General features: G+C 45.1%; 1 protein-coding gene across 7 annotated transcripts in view; it reads left to right on the forward strand.

The window, feature by feature from the left end:
• Window positions 1–21822, forward strand: part of PNPLA6 (patatin like phospholipase domain containing 6) — a 54706-nt gene that overhangs the window by 23243 nt on the left and 9641 nt on the right. For 3 of the 7 annotated variants that reach the window (XM_032239155.1, XM_032239158.1, XM_032239154.1), the window contains 16 exons: window positions 2439–2516; window positions 3752–3957; window positions 4829–4960; window positions 5151–5274; window positions 6665–6778; window positions 8326–8401; window positions 8582–8722; window positions 8802–8865; window positions 11567–11735; window positions 12100–12282; window positions 13207–13325; window positions 13723–13879; window positions 14974–15090; window positions 17284–17353; window positions 19700–19816; window positions 20282–20398. In XM_032239155.1, coding sequence (XP_032095046.1) covers window positions 2439–2516; window positions 3752–3957; window positions 4829–4960; window positions 5151–5274; window positions 6665–6778; window positions 8326–8401; window positions 8582–8722; window positions 8802–8865; window positions 11567–11735; window positions 12100–12282; window positions 13207–13325; window positions 13723–13879; window positions 14974–15090; window positions 17284–17353; window positions 19700–19816; window positions 20282–20398 — 1984 coding nt within the window. The remainder of the gene's footprint in view (window positions 1–2438; window positions 2517–3751; window positions 3958–4828; window positions 4961–5150; window positions 5275–6664; window positions 6779–8325; window positions 8402–8581; window positions 8723–8801; window positions 8866–11566; window positions 11736–12099; window positions 12283–13206; window positions 13326–13722; window positions 13880–14973; window positions 15091–17283; window positions 17354–19699; window positions 19817–20281; window positions 20399–21822) is intronic. The other 4 variants (XM_032239157.1, XM_032239156.1, XM_032239159.1 and 1 more) reach the window with 4 other exon arrangements.

Below are 21822 nucleotides of genomic sequence, written 5' to 3' on the forward strand. Positions count from 1 at the left end.
ACCATTTCAACTTTACCCTCAAATACATTCCAGGGGGAAAAAAACTTTATGGCTGATGCCTTATCTAGGCTTCCCCAGTACAACAGCTCTAGGATGAGCGTGGTTCATCCAGTCATCCCAACAAAAAAACTGGCTGCCCCGATGGTTACTAGGAGCCAAGGCCCTGTGAACTTAAATATCACTACAGATCTAATGAACAAACTCAAGAAGGGCATTGAGTCCGATGACTGATCCAAGAAACATTCAAATGAATGCACCCTGAAAGATGGACTAGCTTGGGTGGGAGCTAAATTGTATGTTCCTACTGACCTGAAACCAGTTGTTCTTCAATGGGCCCACGATTTGAGAATGGCAGGCCATTTTAGATTTGTAAAGACTTTGCATTTGATTAAGATGCAATTTTGGTGGCCTTCATTGAAAAAAGACATTGAATCCTACATAGCCAGTTGCCCCATCTGTGCGGCCGCGAAAAGACCACCGGGGAAGCCCCAAGGTATTCTTCAGAGTGTTGCATGCCATGGGGCGCCATGGAAGGATATATCAATGGACTTCATTGTCGAGTTGCCGTAGAGTCTAGGAAATACCGTGATTTGGGTTATCACCAACCTGTTTTCCAAACAAGTTCATTTTGTGCCTTGTTCCAAAATCCCATCAGCTAAGTTGTTGGCAAAATTGTTTATTTCACATGTATATCGGTTTCATGGAGTACCTGAGCACATAATTTTGGATGGGGTGGTCCAATACACCTCCCTCTTTTGGAAGGAGTTCCTGAAGTTCATTGGCTCTGCCCAGAGACTAAGCTCTGCCCACCACCCTCAGACTAATGGGGCTTGCGAACGGACTAACTGTTTTGGAAGAGTACCTCCGGTGTTTCATCAATTATCAACAGGATAATTGGGCTGAACTATTACCACATGCTGAAGTGGCGTACAATAACTCTGGGCATAGCAGTACCAGCATGACCACTTTTAAAGTTATGTTTGGCCAGGACTTTGTACCGATTCCTGAATTACCTCAGGAGAAACCGCAAATTTTGTCCTTATCTGAGTGGAGTGATCAACTTTGACAGTTTTGGCCCATGATTCGCAAAGCCTTGGAGGCAGCCCACCAGGCTCACAAAAAACAGGCTGATAAGAAGAGGGCCAAGCCGAAAGAATACAAAGTTGAGGATTGGGTGTTTTTGGAAACCACCCAAAAGTCGAAGAGGTTGGGGCCGAAGTATGTAGATCCATTCCCCATTGTGAAAATCATGAATCCTGTATCCGTAAGATTGGGGTTGCCAAAAAACCTTTGCAGAATTTATCCTGTGTTTCATGTGAACCTATTGAAACCAGAGCATACTTCTTCCTTTCATCTGCCTCAACCTTCACCTCCGGTCCCTCTTCTTATTGAGGGAGAGCAACATTTAGAAGTTAAAGAAATCTTGGACTCCAGATAACATAGGGGTCGCATTCAGTATTTGGTCTCCTGGAAACATTTTCCCCCTTCCAGGCTGAATGGGTTGACAAATCTCATGTTGGGGCTCCCAGACTTTTGTGGACGTTCTACACCAGTTATCCTGATAAGCCTTGATTTTATAATAGATGTATATGCTATATTGTTATTTTGTATTGTTTTCCCTCTCTCTTTTCCTGCAGGGATGATATCTCTCTCTGAAGGAGGGCCGGATGTCAGCCTCTGTTTTGGGTATTTGCTGATGGCTGCTTTGCTATGCTTGCTTATTATCGGCTACCATAGGAACGGTGGGGGGGGAGGGCGCTGCATAGTATTGGGGAAGGGAACAATATTGTACTGGAGGAGTCTTGTTCTCACCATCTTCTGCGCATGCTGGTGGCTGATGTTTGGACTTGGTCAAGGCCAACCGTCTCACATACCAACTTGATGAGGCTCAAACGTTTACCCAGCACCCTCCCCCCAATTCCTCAACCCAGTGTCCAATCTGCAACTCCCTAAGGTGTCATGTGGGGTTCATCTTCAAAAAGCCTCATCAAGTTGGTATGCGAGACTGTTGGCCTTGACCAAGTCCAAACCCAGGCCACCAGCACATGCAGAAAATGATGAGAACGAAACTCCCTTCTTCATAACTCCTCCGGCACCAGTACTTCCCCCTCCCAAATACCTCAATCCCCCCCCTCCCCATTTCTATGGCAGCCGATAGCAAGCAAGGAAAGTAGAGGCTGACAGGCAGTATCACAATAGGGATCTGACACTTACTTTCTTCAGTGTCAGAACCTTCTTTTTTTCTTCTACCCAGGGGCTGTGAAAACTCTCTGGAGATTTTAGAGAACAATAATATTTTAGGAAAACTATAGAGAAGAGACTCAGTTCCCTGACTTTACTCTTGACTTTTTTCCACGGGTGTAACAGAGGAGTAAAGGATTCGGCTTCTGTTCCAAACAGGAAAGATACCTAATAACACTCTGCCATTCTCTCCACAGGATCCATCCTTACTAAATAACCGGGTGCTTTTGCACCATGCCAAGGCAGGAACGGTCATTGCCCGTCAAGGAGATCAAGTAAGTATTGTAGATGGCCATACAAGATCGTAAACTAGTGCTAAGTCCGATAATCCGTTTAAGTTCATAAAAGCCAGAAAAGAAACTTAGATGGAGGCTTGAGAAAGAGCCAAGATTTATTCTATGATCATAGGTTAGCCATTGCAAACACACCCAAGAGGGTATATGCAGGAAAGAGCTACAAAACGTCAGAGAAGATGTAACCCCTTATATACTTTTTAGAAATGTTATAAAACCATCATCTTACATCTCCCATGACCTCCAGTTCTGGCATTTTTGATTTGCGAGTCCCCTGAACAGGGTAGAGCCTCTTAATTAGCTTCATCAGTGTTATCTCCGTATCTCTTTATTGTGTTTCCCTTTGTTCTCTCAATTGACCCCTTAGCTCTTAGGGGACATCAAAGGTGTGAGCTTTACAGCTCCGTTCTATGTCCGTAGATTAAAGGATATTGATAGGAGTTCAAATAGCAAGGAACATACATGTTAACAAACACCAGTTGTTGCAGAAATTCTGATGTAGCATATATTTGTGTTATAAATCCAAAAGCATAATGCTAGATATGTACAAGAAATACAAATCTAAAGTTAAAAGAATGTACCGGAAACAACCGGCTTCTACTATTTCTAGTATTCCAGTATATTATATTCTGGTATTATTTAGTATATCCTTATTACTCTTCCCCGTCACTAGCTTAGTCAGATAAAAAACAAATGATAATTGTAGCACCTCTCCTCCCTTCGAAGATCAGAAGAAGATGAAAGGAGCTTAAACAAAAATAGATTTTTCCTGTAATCAGAACCTAATGTTGGATGGACTTGTGTTCTAGAAGGAAATACTTCTCAAGAAGCATTTCATGCGGATTGAATGTCAGTGTGTATTCTTCTGGGTGGGTTCTTCACACTTCAAATATTTGAAGGTTTCCTTCCACAACGTAGAACCCTCTGCTGTAGCTTTGAATAAGAATCTGGCCACTTTAATTGTGGATTATAAAAGGAGAGGAATGATTTGTCAGGAAAGGAAGAAGGAAAAAGAAAGTGGAGCGCACATTGGCTGCAAAACACTCCTGTTAAAACACTAATTTCCAGCTTTTTAGCAACCCCATCAATTTAGTTTTTAAGCGACCAAAAGTTTTTAAAAGCTATTTCTAAAAACCCGTTGAAGCTTCAGCTCAATCCTGCTCAAAGGTGACCCAATTCCCTTGGAATGGGCTGCTTACTCTGGTCTTTTTTGACAGGATGTCAGCTTGCACTTTGTTCTGTGGGGCTGTCTGCATGTTTACCAGCGGATGATTGACAAGGCTGAAGACGTATGCCTCTTCTTGGTGCAACCTGGAGAGATGGTGGGCCAGCTAGCGGTGCTTACTGGAGAGCCATTGATTTTCACCATCAAAGCAAATCGTGATTGTACTTTCCTTAAGATCTCCAAATCTGACTTTTACGAGTGAGTACCATGTGCACAAATGTTTCTGTTTCTGCCTGGCTCTCTTGCCATCATGCTCTTCCTAATCACTAGCCGTGTTCACATATGGCAACTGCTCCTGTTCTTTTAGTCTGCGCCATTAGCTCTTCCCTGCTGGGAGGTTGGTTGGGCTGTCTCACAGGTAGAATGGAGAAAAAGGAGAGGTTCTGTCTGTGGGTTTATGCTCTCAATATGGTTTTGCTCAGGAAGGGCTTTTGTGGCTCTGGTGCAGTTTTCCTCTCTTTCCTTTCTCCAGTGAAAGGAGCCACCTAAAAATAACGCTTATCTTCTTTGATGACTGAATTGTTTGAGGGACTTTTTTTCTCCAGATGTTTCTACCCATCCAGTCTAGTCTGGCAGGACTCTGGGAATGCCAGCTAGCGGAGCCAGGAGGCGTGCCTTTTCCGCCATAGCACCTGCCTTGTGGGACACCCTCCCTCCAGAGATCAGGGTGGCCAAGGCCCCTTTAAGAGCTGGTCATGTGGCCGGGTCTGAGCCCAAGTGTTTGAAAGGTCCCGTCTCCTGGATGTTTTAACATCTGTGAATTGTAATATTTTCCTCAGCTGCTGTATGTATTTTAACTTTTATATTATAATGGAAATTTATTTTTAGTTGGTTTTATGATTGTTCACTGCCCAGAGTCACTTGTTGAATAAAAAAGGAATAAATCAGTAGAAATTAATTGAGCTTTGTCCTGAGATTCACCGTGCTTATTGCTGTGACTCTCAACTAGCAGCATCTTCCCTGAATCCAAATTCGATCTATTTCTTTCTCGATTCTGGCAAAACTGAGACATGAACTGGAACGTCTATATATTGCAAAGGTCTTCCAGTAACCTCTGACTCCTCCTTAGGATTATGAGGGAACAGCCGAGTGTGGTGCTGAGCGTGGCTCATACGGTGGCAGCCCGCATGTCTCCTTTTGTGCGTCAAATGGACTTCGCCATTGATTGGATGGCAGTAGAGGCTGGGCGAGCACTTTACAGGTAAGACGAAGGAGCTGTTCCTTTGGCTCCGTGGTCTCCGTTGAATGCCCTTCCTCTGCTAAAGAATCCCCCCTTCAGTTAGATGCACACTGTCCCGTGACATTTGCACAGGAATAACGTGCTTCAGGGCAGACTTTGCTGGCTATTAGAGGAGGAGGAGACAAATAAACGACTCTTCCTTTTTCTCCAGGCAAGGTGACAAGTCTGACTGCACCTACATAGTGCTGAATGGGCGCTTGCGTTCCGTCATCCAGAAGGCCAATGGCAAGAAGGAGCTGGTTGGGGAATATGGGCGTGGGGACCTCATTGGAGTGGTGAGTTCTAAGTACATTCAGCCCGAATAGGAGTTACATACTTTGTAATTTTAAGAGGATTCATGGACGTAGCGTCAGATTCTTGATCTAGACCAACTGTAGACCAGGTGGCCCTTGCTTAATAACTACTTGCTACTTGAATTTGCAATGGCACTGAATGAATGGCAGCTACTATTGGTTTTCAGCGTTCTGGCCATGGTCACATGATTGCAGTCTGGGCATTCAGCAACCAGCCTGGATTTCCAATCATTGCAGTATCCCACAGTCTCACGATCATGATTTGTGACTTTCCCTGCCGGCTAAGTCAATAGAGAAGCCAACAAGAATTTGGAAGTTGCAAACACATATGAAACGTCCAGTGGAGGCAATCCGAATACCTCTCCACGAAAGTGGAGCCAACGATTGTAGCAAAGATCAAAAAACAAGTGAATGGATGGTCTTTGGAACCTCTCTGAACATGGGAGGACAGGAGATCACCCACATGTGCTCTGGATGACTGTTCCTCACAAGGAGACTCTAAAACGGCAGTTTTCATAATTTTAAGCATTGGGAGAGAAAGGGATTAGCCATCCTGCTTTTAAAGGATACTAGGTTTGCAAGCCTCACTTTCTAAATATTTTTCGAAATTGCCTATTAAGCATCTTAAACCTTTTAAGATCTTTGGAGTGATAACTTTGGAAAATTGCTGGATGAGTTTAGCTTCAGTTCTGAACAAAAGAAAATTAGTTATAAACTTAAGAAAGAATTTGAATTAAACAGCAAAAACACTAAATAAGATTTTTATCTAAGAAAATGATAAACAAGGAGTCCACATAAAATTGGAATACTGACTTTTATTGTTAAGATTTTGGAATTAACTATAGGTTCTTTTGGGAACCAGATATATTTTGGCTACCTTGGCCTTCCCAAAGTCAACAAAGAAAAATAAATTTATAATTTTAAAAACTGTACACTAAATTTTGGGGACTAAAATCTTAGAGGATTAAAGATTCTAAGCAGAAACAAAAAAAATTATCAAGCTGCTTATTAGTATCAGTTATAAAATGATGCAATATATCAATAACATCATAATATTGTAATTAAAACCCTTAATACAAATTGTATATTTTGAAGCCATGATCATGTTAAATCCTCACTTAACCCAACCCATGTGATTCTCACTTAACAATAGTAACCAGAGACTTCTAGAAGTGCCGCTACTAACCATCATAGTCACATGGCATTGTGCTTTATGACCACAACACTTAGCGGTACAAACTCCAGTCCCAATTGTTGTTATTAAGTGAGGACTGTGTATTCATACTTCTAGAAGAGCACGTGGGGTGCTCCTTTTCATGTGGGAAGACTGACGATGTGATTTACCTGCTGTGACTCATTTCTTGTGATATAGGTAGAAGCTCTGACCCATCAAGTACGAGCGACTACCGTCCATGCTGTACGGGACACAGAGTTGGCCAAGTTACCAGAAGGGACTCTCAACAACATCAAAAGACGCTACCCTCAGGTGAAGGCTCGGGGTTCTCCTATTTTCTATGGGAAGTAAGCTTTGCAGTCCTAGTGTACAACTCATTCCTACGTATAGGATCTCTGTGGCATAATGTGCATATTTTGGACACACACATGATCAGGTAGAGAAGCTTTATCAGTGTTCAGAAATATTGAGCATAAAGGAAGATTGTAAAGCTTTATAGGCTATTGATCTGGAACTTGAATATGTAGATAGCTGCTTCACTGCATTATTTGACTTGGCTCACCATGTGTTAATAATGCAAATTATGGCACTGTTAATTTCTTATGCAAACTTTTTGGATAGTCCCAACAAAACAGCATATGTTGTAGGCGCCTAGTTTTTCAAAGTCAGCATGATCAAAACTGATCGGGAAGTGAGCCCTTGAGTGTTGAGTTTTTCTTGCCTGCTGTGAACTGGCTCGATTGCATTATGAGAAAACACTAACCTCCACAGTCATCATGTCTTCAAAAGGTTTTCAAATGGAAATCATAACAGAAAATGCTGCTTTTCCACATTGTAGCAAACCATGCTATCTTCTAAACAAGGTAGATTCATTGCTGATAGTACGCTTTTTCTAGAAGGAGTTAGATATACTAGGACAGCGATGGCAAACCTTTTTTGGCTTGTGTGCCATAAGCGGGGGTAGCGCAGGGGGTCGTGCACGGTTGTGCCACACCCATAATGCAATGTGCATCCCCCCCAGTGCGCATGCATGCATGACAGCCACTGACCCCCATTTTTTGCATGCTTTTTTCGCTCTCCCCAGGCTCCAGAGGCTTTCTTGGAGCCTGGGGAGGGCGAAAACAGCCTCCTCCCCCCCCCCCGTAGACCCTCCGGAGGCTTCAGGAATTTCCCTGAAGCCTCCTGCGCGCAAAAAAACAGCCCTACAAAGTGACTTCTGATTGTCCGTTGGGTCATTTTTTGTCCTCCAGAGCCTTCAGGGAAGCCTCCAGAAGGTCCCTGAAGGCTCCGGAGGGCTTAAACTGGCCCTACGAGCAAACGGGAAGTCTGTTCCCGAACATTTGGTTTGCCGGTAGGGCTGGCCAGCTAACAGGGCAACGCCTCACGTGCCCTGACAAATGGCTCTGCATCCCGGTACTCGGATATCTGGGGAAATAGCAATAGCAGTTAGACTTATATACCGCTTCATGGGGCTTTCAGCCCTCTCTAAGCGGTTTACAGAGTCAGCATATCGCCCCCAACAACAATCCGGGTCCTCATTTCACCCACCTCGGAAGGATGGAAGGCTGAGTCAACCCTAAGCCGGTGAGATTTGAACCGCCGAACTGCAGATAGCAGTCAGCTGAAGTGGCCTGCAGTACTGCACCCTAACCACTGCCCCACCTCGGCTCTAGAAATACTTCAGGATATATGTAGAATCGCATTTTAATAGAGAATGGAGGAACTTTTTTAGATGTGAATAGGGAAAAAATCACTTTAAGAAGGCTGGATATTTCACAGACTTAGAAATCGTTGTTTATATGTATTACTGTCCAAATTCTGGGCTCTGGCATCCTTCAATCTTCTAATGCCTTACATAGGTTGTCACCCGCCTTATCCACCTCCTGAGTCAGAAGATCCTGGGGAATCTGCAGCAGTTGCGTGGCTCTTTCCCAGGTAAAAATATCTCACTTCAGGCTGTGCACCAACCTCTTGTCATGTGGCCAGAAAACATCAGGGCTTGAAACAGCATCCTCATGTGACAGAAAGCTATGGAGTTGTGGCTTGGAGTCTCTAATGTTCCTTCCAGGTACTTCAGGTTCTTGTGTTTCAATGATTATTGTATCTCTCACGTAGGTTCAGGTCTTGGCATGCCCCCCGGTTCAGAACTGAAGAATCCAGCTAGTAATCTCTCAACAGTGGCAGTCCTTCCAGTGTATGATGAGGTACCCATGGCAGCCTTCACCCTGGAACTCAAACATGCTCTGAATGCAATTGGTGAGTTCTTGTTAGTGCTCTCTTTCTTTATGTTGCTTCGTTCTGCTGCTTTTGCCATCATGATTCTTTTTCTTCACAGGCCCAACCCTGCTACTCACCAGTGACATCATCCGTGCTCGTCTTGGGGCTTCAGCCTTGGATAGGTGGGTTGGGAACACACATAAGCCTGTAAACAGGAACAGATACTGGAGCATGGAGATGAGATGTACTCTTTTCCCCCAGAGCATCTACTATCTGCCATATATTCTGTTTCAGCCATTCTATCTGTCCATGGTCTCCTGCAGGGAAACACACTGGCATATATTTCCACCAAAGCCTCTAGTGTGCATTGTCATAATGATAATCATATTGAAGCTAAATACAGATATAAACGTTGTGAGTGACATTTATTCCCAAGGAAAAAGGTTAAGACGATTTGAAACAAGCCAGTCTTCATCTTTTTTTAAAAATGCCCATCGTCAAGAAAAAGGAACAGGAAGGTGGGGCTGACGTTGCAGTGACATGATGCATCTCCACTGGGCTCCATGGAATCGTGCCAAATTCGACCTGCTAGGACAGTGACGGTGAGCCTTTTTGGCACTGAGTGCCAAAGGAAACGATACGCGCTCGTCAGGACCACACTCTAGAAAAGCCGAACTGCTTGGTTCTAGTGCGCATGTGCACCCGATGATTAGCTGGCCCATGCGCAGGCTGGTTTTCAGCAGTGCCATGCACGCAAAGAGATTGAGCTCCAGAAAAGCCAAAATTCTGGGTTCTCCGGAGTAGTTTGTGGGAGGGTTCAGGAATGGGATATTATCACATCCAATCTGCGCAGAGACTGAATTAGAATTGAAGCCACACCTCTCTACTTCCTCTGCCTGGCTCCAGTTTAAACTCAGTCTCGGTCTAAGACATTTTTTTCACTTGGCTCCTAAATTCCTTTTGAATTCCTTTCTATCCTATTCCTGCACCTTCCAACCTCCTCTCGTCTCCTTAGTTGCTTGTGCCTGGTGTGAGCTGGATCTTGCCAGCAAGTCAGGGACTGACCGGTACCACTGGGTGGTGTTTTTTCAGGCTCCCAGAATCTGCGCGCCACGGGGTGCCCCATGAGTAGAAGGTGCAGCAACCCCATCACATCTGGGAGTTGCAGGGACCCTGCCGGTTGGAGGGAGCTTCCTGCGGTCCCAGAGCGAGCCGAACCACGTGGAGCCACTGGCATTCGGACCGTGGAGCCATTTTGAAGTGTGGGCAGAAAAAGATTTTAAAAAATCAAATGGAACTAATAAAACATAAAATAAATCCACTAGATAAAGAAGAATTGACACAAAAAGTCAAAAATGCTAAACATAAATTTTTTGAAAATGTGAACAAACCAGGGAGAAGAAATTGATACATAGACTGGTGGTGAGAAAAGAACCTTAAATGAGGACAAAAATAATAATAATTCAAGACTATTATGAAAAGCTGTATGAACAAGATAAAGTTTCAGAAGAAAATTAAACAATATTTGGAAAAAGCGGAATTACCTAAAGTACCAGAAACAGTGAAAGCTATGTTAAATGAACGAATATCAGTGATGGAACTGTCAGAAGCGATTAAGAGATAAAAGAGTAATAAAACACCAGGACCAAATGGGCTACCAGCAGAATTTTATAAATATTGACAAGATACCCTACGCCCATCAATGTTGGAAGTCTATAATGAAGTATTGATTGATACGAAGGTACCAAATTCATGGATAGGGTTAGGGTTAGGATACACTTTTCAGCGGACATGTCAAAACGCAGAGAAAATTGGAGAAAAATATATACATGGCTGGAAAAAAATGATAAAATAGCATATAGATTTGAAACCAGCGACATTTTTGTTGGACATTTTACCAGACAAATATAACAAAGGGAATGTATATTTGACTTTACATGTATTGACTGCAGCTAGAATAGTATTTGCGCAACAGTGGAAAAGTGAAGAGATCCTAACAGATGAAAATGTGATTAAAAAAATATTAGAATATGCAGAAATGGATAAAAAAAACACAGTTAAGGAAAAGAAAGAAGTTGAATATTTTTCAGCTTGGGACTTATTTTATCAATGGTTAGCAGACAAAAACAGGAGCTAAAACATGGAAATATATAGAAGGATCAGTGATATACGATAGATAGGTTAACCTGGTTAAACAAATATTCATGAGCCAAGGTGGTGCAGTAGTTAGAGTGGAATACTTGGCAGTTCAAATCTCACCGGCTCAAGGTTGACTCAGCCGTCCATCCTTCCGAGGTGGATAAAATGAGGACCCAGATTTGTTGGGAGCAATATGCTGACTTTGTAAACCGCTTAGAGGAGGCTGTAAAAGCACTTTGAAGCGGTGTATAATAAGTGCTATTGCTGCTATTATGGTTATTATTAATATTATAATTGATACTAATGCAATGAATATTGTTTTAAACACTTTGATTATAATTTCATAAAATAATTTTGTACCCAGACAACACACTGTTCAATTGGAATTGGAATTTTTGTATATTATAAAACAAAAGAAAAACATTACAGAAAAAGAAAGAAAAAGGTACAACAGGAAATAGCATTTATCCCTTTAAAGCATGGGCGTCAATTTCACATTGTCACATGACATATCATGACTTTGGGCGTGGCCAGTGCACGAGGCATCCGGCCCGCAAGCCACGATTTTGACCTCCGTGCTTTAGATCCAGTCTTGGGCAGTGCTGGATTTCTCGAAGAAGAAAGATGGTTGACTAGAATCCTGTAAAGATGGAAGTTGATTTTGGCTTGTTTCTCTGGCCCTTTCTACCCGCTTTCCCTTCTTCCGGACTGAGACATCTTTCTTCTGCCTTTCTTCCCTTCCAGCATCCATGAATATCGGCTCTCTGGCTGGCTGGCTCAGCAAGAGGACATTCATCGCATTGTTTTGTATCAGACGGATTACACCTTGACTCCTTGGACAGTGCGTTGCATCCGGCAGGCTGACTGCATTCTCATTGTGGGCCTGGGGGACCAAGAGCCCACGCTGGGGGAGGTAAACGGCCCATCTTGACCCTAAAGTGGGGCTCGGCCTAAGAAGTGCAATTGCTCTGCTTGAGCAGGTAGATCAGTTTGCCTGAGTGGGCAGAGGGGTGTTTGATGGATGGCTTCCACTGTGCAAATCCACATCCTACTGCGTAGAGCCTGAAATGGATTTCAGTAGGATCAAAGAGCATCTGTTACTAGTCTGTCAATGTTGCTTCTCTCGCTAATTGATTGTCTTCCCTGTTCAAAGAATAGACTTTGGCTCTCTCTCGGATCTGGCTCCATAGGAAACACGAAGGGGCAATAACAGAATCAGTTGGTAATGGTAATGGTAATGAATGTGATTGGCTTCTCCTTTCTCCCTCCACTCTCAGCTGGAGCAGATGCTGGAGAACACAGCAGTGCGGGCCCTAAAGCAGCTTATCCTCCTGCACCGTGAAGACGGCCCCAGCCCTGCCCGCACAGTGGAGTGGCTCAACATGCGCAGCTGGTGTTCAGGGCATCTACACATCAAGTGCCCCCGCAGGGTTTTTTCTCGACGCAGTCCCAACAAGCTGGTACCTCTATTCTGTTTGTTCACCACTGCATCTTGTTCTGTGCTCCCTCTTGTCTTAATCAGGCCCGTCTCTTTTGCTTTGGTGGAGAAAGTGGTAAGGCCGAACGGCACTTTTCTTGAGGATGTGGATTCCCCTATAGCTTTTCTGAACAGTAAGCTTCCTTCCCCTCAGGAACCCCTGAACCCCTGAGCAGTGGTGGGCTTCAATTTTTTTTAGATCCTCTTCTGTAGGTGTGGCCTGCTTTGTGGGAGTGGCTTGCCTGCCATGTGACCGGGTGGGAGTGGCTTGGCAGTCATGTGACTGGGTGGGCATGACCAACTTGTAAAATGTGGTGGAACTCACTTAACAACGCTCTTGCTTAGCAACCAAAATGTTGGCTCAGAAACTCTGGCATTTGAAGCACGCAAGTCTTAAAGCTGTCAAGTTACAAGACCCTTGCACCCCTAACCCTTTAGAAAAAAAACCCCAGGGGTGTTAAAACTTGACAGCTTTAAGACCTGTGGACTTCAACTCCCAGAATTCCTCCTCTCGCTCTTCATCTTGATGATGGGCGGGAGGGAGGGAGGGAGCTGGAAATGGTTCTAAACGGCACTGTGGATTTGTGGAACCTCTTCTATAGAAGAGGTTAGAACTGGCAGGAACCCAGCCCTGATCCTGAGTCAATATTTCATACTTCAGGTTTTTCCCCACTCCTTTCTTTGGTCTGCATCACTTTGAAGACAAAGACCAGCAAGTTGCTGCACAGGCCCTTTGGGGCCCCCGTCCAAGAAGGGTCCAAAGCCTAATTGACTTTCTCTTTGTAGAGGGGAAAAGTTGATAAATGGGAACAGGTGAATTTACACAACTTCTTCCTGTGGGGTTCTTTTTTTTTGAGCTGGTGAGAACAGTCTTACTCTTTCTCTCCTTCTCCATCCTTTACTACAGAGAGAGATGTATGGGAAAGTCTTTGAAAAGAACGCAGATCGACACAGTGACTTCTCCCGTCTGGCACGAGTCCTTACAGGCAACACCATTGCTCTGGTTCTGGGTGGTGGTGGAGCCAGGTAAGATGCCTAAAAACATTAGGGAATATGTTTGCTTGGCATCAAGAGGGCCAGGAGGACTTTCAGGGCAACAATACATCAAAACTAGGGAATTAGCATCTCCCAAAGGCAAGAAGGGTGTGGCTCCCCCCCCCCTGCCCCCATGGCCTAATTCTGCTGGATCCCACTATTCTCCCCATCTGGATTTTAGAGAAGTTAGGAGGTCTATACTACACTTTTGACTGGCACTACTAGCCGATCTATGTTTACTACTACCACCATACTTTTTAACCACTCTCATCTTTGTCTCCTCCCTGACAGGAGAGGCATGAAAAATCCACCCTCGTTCTCATGAGGTGGTGAGGACCACCATTGGGAGGCACATTTGCTTCAATCATGCTCCTTCTCTTTCTCACAGGGGCTGTTCTCACATTGGAGTGATCAAAGCCATGGAGGAAGCTGGTCTCCCTATCGATCTAATTGGCGGCACCTCAATTGGCTCCTTCATAGGGGCCCTTTATGCAGAGGAGAGGAGTGCGGTGCGCACAAAGCAGCGTGCCAGAGAGTGGGCAAAGGTGAGCAAATATCCAAGTCTGGAAGGAAAGTAGGCAGGGAAATAGCAATGCTGAGAGAAACAGCAAAGAGAGAAGCTATTGAAGCTGTAGCCTTCTAAATACTTGGATGGTTTGCATCCCAATGATCTCACCTAAACTTCCTTCTGAACAGATGAGGGTAGATTTGCACTGTTTGTTTACTAAAATACATGATCCCAACCTTTGGCAGCTGTGAGAAAAGGGTCTGGGTTTTTTTTTTACAGCAATTTCAGTCTGGAGTACGGTGCAGAGGAACTGAAATGTCACAGACCAGATAAAAGAAGTTAAATGAGATGGCAGAGTAATTGCCTTTGATTTTTTTTTCCGACTTAGCCTCCCTAAGTGCCAGAAAGTCATAGATTATTTTAAAAGAGAGATTGTTTTATGCAGAAGTGTTTCAGGGATGCAGGAAGTGCTATAAAATGCAACCTTATCATTTAGGGACCCAGAATTTTCAGCAGCTGTTTCCAGTGGGGGACAAGTGAAATAGAGGGACTGTGGATTGGAGGCCTAATGCATCCATGCACAGAAAATCGTATCACCATCCTTCAGCTGTTCAGCACTAAATTACAATGCAGGATCACTGGATGCTCCACGTCCAACGAAAAGGGATTGTTCAGACTAAACCACGAATTACCTATTTTGGCTGAAGGATTCAGCATGTTTTGGAGCTCCTGCAGAAGAAATGCACTGTGATCCTCAGACTTTTGGGAGTCAAGCCAAATTTTTACAGCTGAAGGAAAGTAGATAAATAGGCCTTTTGCTTGAATGTGTTAATCCAACATCAGTTTTTTTTTAAATAAAAGTAGTTAACTATAATGTATGCAGATACGTCACACCCAGCACTCTCTAATCACCTCCCATTTCTGTTTTCTACTTATTATAATGAATGCCCTTTCTCCTTTGCTGTGGCCTGCATTACATTTGTTCAGGCCATTTGGGAAGGAATTGCTTTCTCTCTAACCAAGATCGCTGTCTTTATTCTTCCCATGGTTCCCAGAAAGGCCGTGATGCAGCGGTCTTGGGTGTTTCGTGGCTTGTTTCCTGCCTCATGCCCTCATTTATCCTTTCTACAGAGTATGAATTCAGTGTTTGCGACTGTGCTGGATCTCACCTACCCCATCACCTCCATGTTCTCTGGCTCTGCCTTCAACACCAGCATTCACAAGGTGTTCCGGGATAAACAGATTGAGGTATCCTTTTCTCAGCAACACAAGAATGAGCTGCAAAGTGCTGAAGGCCTTTTTCATCCACTCACTGCACAAAATCCGTCACATTGAAAGATTTTCACCTAAGAGCCATAGGGCAGCTGTGTGAAAAAGTCCTGCTCGCTTTACAATATAGCAATAGCAATAGCAGTTAGACTTATATACCGCTTCATAGGGCTTTCAGCCCTCTCTAAGCGGTTTACAGAGTCAGCATATCGCCCCCAACAACAATCCGGGTCCTCATTTCACCCACCTTGGAAGGATGGAAGGCTGAGTCAACCCTGAGCCAGTGAGATTAGAACTGCAGAACTGCAGTCAGCTGAAGTAGCCTGCAGTGCTGCATTTAACAACCACTGCGCCACCTCGGCTTTACAGTTTATGGTTTATGACATTTTTTGGATAGGCCGTTGATTTTATGATATTTTATGCTAACTGCTATGCAAATATTGTTATATTTAAATAAATACTGGTGGTTTTTAAGTGAAAAGCATCAGCTTTTTGCAATTTGGTGCTGTTTGGATGGGGATTGTGAATTTTCTTGCATGTTTACAATGACTATGAAAACAGATTAACTGATGCATACCCAGTGGCATACATGTTGCAATTACCAAGGCCGATGCTAGTGTTTTGTTAACATTTTTATTGTTTGTGGCCCTGAAAAGGACCGTTTAGGTAACCAAACATGGTTACTAATATGAAATTGGCCAGCCCTGATTGCTTAACACCAGGCGGCATCGCTTCGGCATAGACTGTATAAGCCTTTGCACGTGATCTTTGGTGACAGTGTGGTGCCAGGTTGCAATAATGGATTCAGTCAGCTCCTGCGTAGTCTTTGGATGCTTCTTGCTTATTTCGTAACCAATCTTGGCCCACAAGTTCTCAATTGGGTTCAAATCCGGGCTCTGAGCTGGCCAATCCAGGAGTCGAACACCATGCTTCTTCATCCACTGCTGGAAGGACTTGGCTCGATGACAAGGAGTGTTGTCATCCTGGAAGTGAAAGTCCTTCCCTACAAGTTGCTGAAGGAAGCCTGGTCTTTTCCAGGACTTCAACATACTGCTTGGAATTCATGATTCCCTGCACGATTCATATCCAACCAATACCAGGAGCAGCAATACAGCCCCAGATCATCACATGCAATGGCTGCTTCTCACAATGAGGCATGTGAGCGAGCCCTGCAGCCTTTGAGCCCTCTGGCATGCAGTCTGCGCCGCACTGTGCTTGTGCACACTTTTACATCACATGTTTCACCCCAAATTCTTGTAATCTGAGGTGAGTTTCCTGTCAGCCATCGAAATGGGTTGCAGAGCCCGATCTTGCCGTATTGTTGACTTTCTTGGTCTTCCAGAGCGGAGCCTGTCATCAACTGAGCCAGTTATTTGGTATTTTTCAACCACTCTGTGCTCGCTGTGGTGCGATGGCCTTTCACTCTCTTGGCTATTTCCGTACAGGAGTAACTCTCTTCATGGAGCACATTGATGCGATGCCGCTGCTCTGGTGAAAGCAAAGGCCTTCATCCATGCCCACAGCCAGAGCTAAATTAAATTTCTCAATGCTTTTCATGCCTATTTATAGGCTTGAAGATTTGGCTCATAGATTTAGCCTCTGTGCATTTTGATTGGTCAGCCAAAGCTCGCTGTTGATTGGCTATTTTCGAACTTAACATTCTCAAAAATTCAAGTTGTGTTTGTTTTAGCACATAAACTCACTCAAAACCTTAAAAAGATTTTGGTTATATTAATAAAAAATATGCATCTCAATCCGACTACAGAAATTTTCATCAAAGTACTAATTCTGTGTGGTTTCTTACGAGTGAAAAGTTGATGAAACATGTAGATACAGCTTAAAACTGAAAGCGTGCAGGACTTTTTCACACAGCTGTAGGTTTTTCCAAAGGAGTTTACTTCCCTTCCCTTTACTTACTGGGGAAAGTAAAATACCAGTGTTAAATTTGGTCCAGATTTTGCTCCTGTGGTGGCCAGAACACACATAAATTAGGTCACTTGCACAATTTCTTTTTTATTGATCAAATAAGTTGCAATAAACTGCAGAATTTGGGTTAATGGATTTGCACATATTCAGGGTACAGTAAATGTAGAAATAATTGTAGCCTTTCTCCCTCTCACTTACTGTGACCTTCCATGTGATTTTCATTCTTTTCCACTTTGTCAACTGAAGGATCTGTGGCTCCCATATTTTAATGTGACTACAGACATCACAGCTTCTGCCATGCGTGTGCATAAAGATGGTACGTATATCTTTCATCCAGCACAGCCGTCATGACTGACTAGTAATTCAACATGCATTCCATCTCCAGTTTTCCCCTGAACTTCAGGAGGAGCCAGGGAAGCCAGAAGAAAGTGAATTACCAGATATCAGAGAACAGGGGTGCACCAAGTGCTCCCAAGGCCACAGGAGATCCAACCACATCTATTTGGGCCTCTGGTTTTTTTAAGTTTCAGAAAGTGCAAGGCAAAATAGCCAGATGCAAGACAGATTTATGCCTCTAGCTGAACCCTGAAGGGTCCTCCCAAAACAATACTGCCACTTTTGCAGCCTCATGCTGAGGAGAGAGGGGCCAGGTGGTTTGCTGGGAATTGCCTTTTGTTCATGTCCAGCAATAATTTTGGCTGTCCGAAATGAATATTCCCATTTGAATAGATATTAGAACTCCCAAAGCCCTTAGTAGGGCTTCCTTGGGGCTGCACAGGATTGAAGAACCCGTCATTAGAGGAAGGTCACCTTTTTCCCCCCGGCAAGTTTAGAGAACATTATGCCATCTGGGGAGGGGATAGGAATTTGCTTGAAGCCTATGAGTAGAGGTAGGAAATCTATAGTAGTGCTATTTCTCTGTTAGAATGATCGTTACTGTAGCTTCAGAAAACCATTTCTGTCCTCTTCCTCCAGGTCTAAAGAGGGAGGGAGAACATTACGTGAGATCTGTAGCTTGTTTGGCTACGTCATGATCTTAGCCTTAAGCCTAGTGGATTCCATTCTTTTGCTGAAAAGGCACAATGGAGAGTGGAAAAAACTCCTATAATCCGTGGCTTCTTTGAGCCATTTGCCCTGCCTCTGTAATAGTCTTGGCTGGGTTTGAACCTGCCTTTCCTTGGTAGCATTGCTGCTGTTCACTAAACCCACTAACTATTCCACATTTGTTCTCTTCCTTTTATTTATTGGGGAAGCCTCGGCTGCTGTGTCAAATTTCTCAGCACGGCTTTTCTATTCTAAAACTGTGGGGTTGCTAGTTATTCAAACGCTCCTTATTTTGGGAGGAGGGAGGGAGGGAGAATCATCGCTAGTCAAGCCTAATGAAAGAGTAGAATTTTAAATGGGCTTCAGAGATGGATGGACCGTATGTGGAGGGAGGTGGGAGGTTTTTGTGGTGCCCTCCTGGCCTCCCCTGGCTGCAGCAAGCATCAGATCTCACCTGGGACATTGTTGGCAGCCGTGCCCACTTGCAGGGCAGGGAGAGGCTGTGACTGCCTGGCTCTCATCCTTCTCTTTCCCTTCCCTTCCTAACAGAGCTAACACTTTCTCTCCTTTCTCAATAGGCAGGCAGAGTGGAGGTGGGCAAATTGTGAGGTGAGGGAAGGCCTGTGCAAGTAAGAAATCAGGCCTTCCAGGTTGAAGTGCAGGAGCTTCAGTGCCAGCGCTCTTCCCCTGCAAGAGGTGAAAGGCAGAACAGCCTCCCTAGTTTCCATGAAAGGTTTTTAAGTGAGGAACAGTTTCCGGTGTCTTCCCCTGTGGGGACAAGTGTGCTTCTCTTCTCATACTTGGTGGTCGGATAGCAAGCAAGGCCAGGCAGGAGCAGCTTTCAGTCTCTGGCAACGTTTGGTAGTTGCAGCCTTCAAAAAATACTTAACCGTCCTGTCCTTCTTTTTTGCAAGTGAATTGTTGCGCCTCTTGTGTCGTGTATAGTTCCTTTCAATCAGCAGGACTTCTTGGTTCCTCCTCTTATCCTTCCTTTTTATCCAGGTAAGCCTCCGTGACCATTTCGTGGGCAATCAGGCTTCCCTGTGATCAGAGAGTCCTGCGTCCTGTTTTGAAACATGGCTTCTTGTTGGAGTGTAGAACCATTTCTCTCACGTTGTGTTTCTGCGTTATATGCTTGCCCGTAAGAAGGGATTTTCCTCGTCCCCATAAAGCTGGGCTCCCTTGTTCTGAGGCCGTCGTAGGGAGTCTTTGAGGGCCTCGGGCCAATGGCTGGGAGCAGCAGGAGAGAAAAATGACTGGCCAGGAGCAAATTAATCCATGTGGTGTCAGAACCGGGAACTGTTATCGTGACTATGGAGTTATCCATGACAACTGTGGTTCTGGTTAAACATTTAAAATGGCACCTTCACCTACAAGAGCTGAAAGGAACCTTAGTTGAAAGGGGAAAGCCGGAGCATTCTGGCAAATGGGAATTTCAGTTGGGCAAGAAGAAGGTGCTCCGTTGTTGTTGAGGAGAGCCTTCCAGAAACCCCCTTTTGTCCCAGGGCATTTTGTCTTTCTGGAGCTTCTCTCGTGATGTCACTTCCTGTCCTATGCTCCCTTCCTTTTCCTCCCCCCCCCCCTTCCCTTTGATTGAATCTCCATCTTCATCCGGCAGGCAGCGTGTGGCGCTACGTCCGGGCCAGTGCATCTTACACCCCCTATTTGCCTCCTCTCTGCGACCCCAAGGACAGTCACTTGCTTGTGGATGGCTGCTATGTTAACAATGTCCCAGGTCAGCATCGCATTTGCCTCACTCCCTTGGCTGAAGGACATTGGGGACGCAGGTGGGCCAGAGGGACGGAGGCGGCTTCCTCCTTCTGAACCACCGTCGTCCTTCTTTTGCTAGGGCTGGGCACGATCAGCTTGGGGAGCAGGCCTGGATTCTGCCCACAGCCACCTTTTGCTCAGGCCAACAATTCTGCATGGCACAAGAAAGTGGGTTGCCAGGTAGTTCAGGCAAAGCATTGACTTGCATGGCGGCTCCCAGGGAGATTCGGAGGTTTCGTGGGGGCTCAGGGTGATGAATGTGACCTGTGCATATTGCTTGGCTGTTTGATAAAGTGCTGTGCAGAATTCTTCCTGCCTGAGCAGCTGGGCTGGAGCTGGGCTGCACCTTTCTCCATCCCTCTCTGAAGGGTTCGTGGCTGCTCTGGGTGTCTCTCTGTTCTTCTGATTGCATTTGTTCCCACACGGTTAGGCTCGCTGTGGCGGTATGTGCGAGCTAGCATGACCCTTTCCGGGTACCTACCGCCACTCTGCGACCCCAAGGACGGCAATTTACTGATGGACGGCGGCTACATCAACAACCTTCCAGGCAAGTATTGGGCAGTCTTGGAGAGAGCAGGACGAGCATCTGCTGGAGGACAAGGAGGGCTTGTGAAGCCTGACTGGACTGGGGCTGGCTCCCATTTCCTCCACGCTCTCTTATCCTCTGCTGTAAATACCAAGCCAATATCCTGGCGAGGAGAAGGAGGGGCAGGCTCAAGGAGCCAGTGAAATCCCAGCTTTCTATGAATTAAGGCATCAGCAATTGTGGTGAGATCTAGTGCAGAAAGTTCTGGTCACTGCCAGCTTCCCTTCTCCGATCTCACGCCTTTGTTGATGCTGGCAGGAACTCTTTGCTTCTCCAGAGGATAAAAACCCATAAATACATCTGTGCCAAAGGAGGGCAAGAGTTTGGTAAGAAAGAATATATTGCACCTAGGATACTCCGAAGTGAAACCTGCTATCCTCTCAAGGAATATATAGGCTACATCTGTCTGGACTTCATTGCCTGCTGGTCTCTAACCTGGACCTCAAGCGGCCATATGGAGAAGAGAGACTTTGAGGCTGTGTAGCAAGAGCCCACCTGGAAGTCTCCAGCCACAGAGGAGGGGGTTCTCAGTCTCCCAGGGCATGGTTGTCCCAAAGGGGCTTTTTCAAGAGGCAGCTGAACTCTCTGGTTTTCCTCTGCAGACATTTCTCAGCTAAGAAGCTTCTTCAGCTCTGACTGGATGGGGAATGGAGGGATTTATGTTCCTCGCAGACAGCTGGTCATTTGCATTCTGTTAGCATATCGTTAAGGCCACCGGGAGGTTTATCTGCGTCTTCAGGGTCACCTGAGTGGGGCAAATGGCTGTGGAGCCTTCTTGGAACTGTTGAACGGACTGTGTTGTAGACTGGAGATAGATGATGTTGTATCTCCCCCCCCTTCCCCCCCCCCCCCGTTGAGAGGGCTATTTTAACATAGATGGGCTCTTGGACCCCTCTTTCAAACCAGTGGTCCTCTGTCCAAAATGTGGACATAGCTGTCTTCCAAAGAGTGGAATGCAGATGGACTGCTGAATCTAGTCCTGGTGGGTTTGTTCTCCTATGTTGTGCCATGCATTTATGAAGTGGTTGTTTTGTGTCACCAATGAACAGATCTGCACATGCTCAGTGTAGACCACTGGTTTGAAAGAGGGGTCAAAGAGACCATCTATGTCAAAATTGAACAGCCCTCTGTCAACAGAGGGGAAGAGATACAACATCACCTATCTCCAGTCTACAACACAGTCCGTTCAACGGTTCCAAGAAGCTTCTTCAGTTCTGACTGGATGGTGGGAATGGAAGGATTTATACTCCACACCCATTTGCACCACCCAGGAGACCCTGACGACACAGATAAACCTCCAGGTGGCCCCAATGATTCTCTAAAAGGATGCAAAGGACCAGCTCTCTGCAAGGAGCATCAGTCCTTCCGTTCCCCACCATCCAGTC

The sequence above is a fragment of the Thamnophis elegans genome, chromosome 2 (genome assembly GCF_009769535.1).
Source record: "Thamnophis elegans isolate rThaEle1 chromosome 2, rThaEle1.pri, whole genome shotgun sequence".
Taxonomy (NCBI): domain Eukaryota; kingdom Metazoa; phylum Chordata; class Lepidosauria; order Squamata; family Colubridae; genus Thamnophis; species Thamnophis elegans.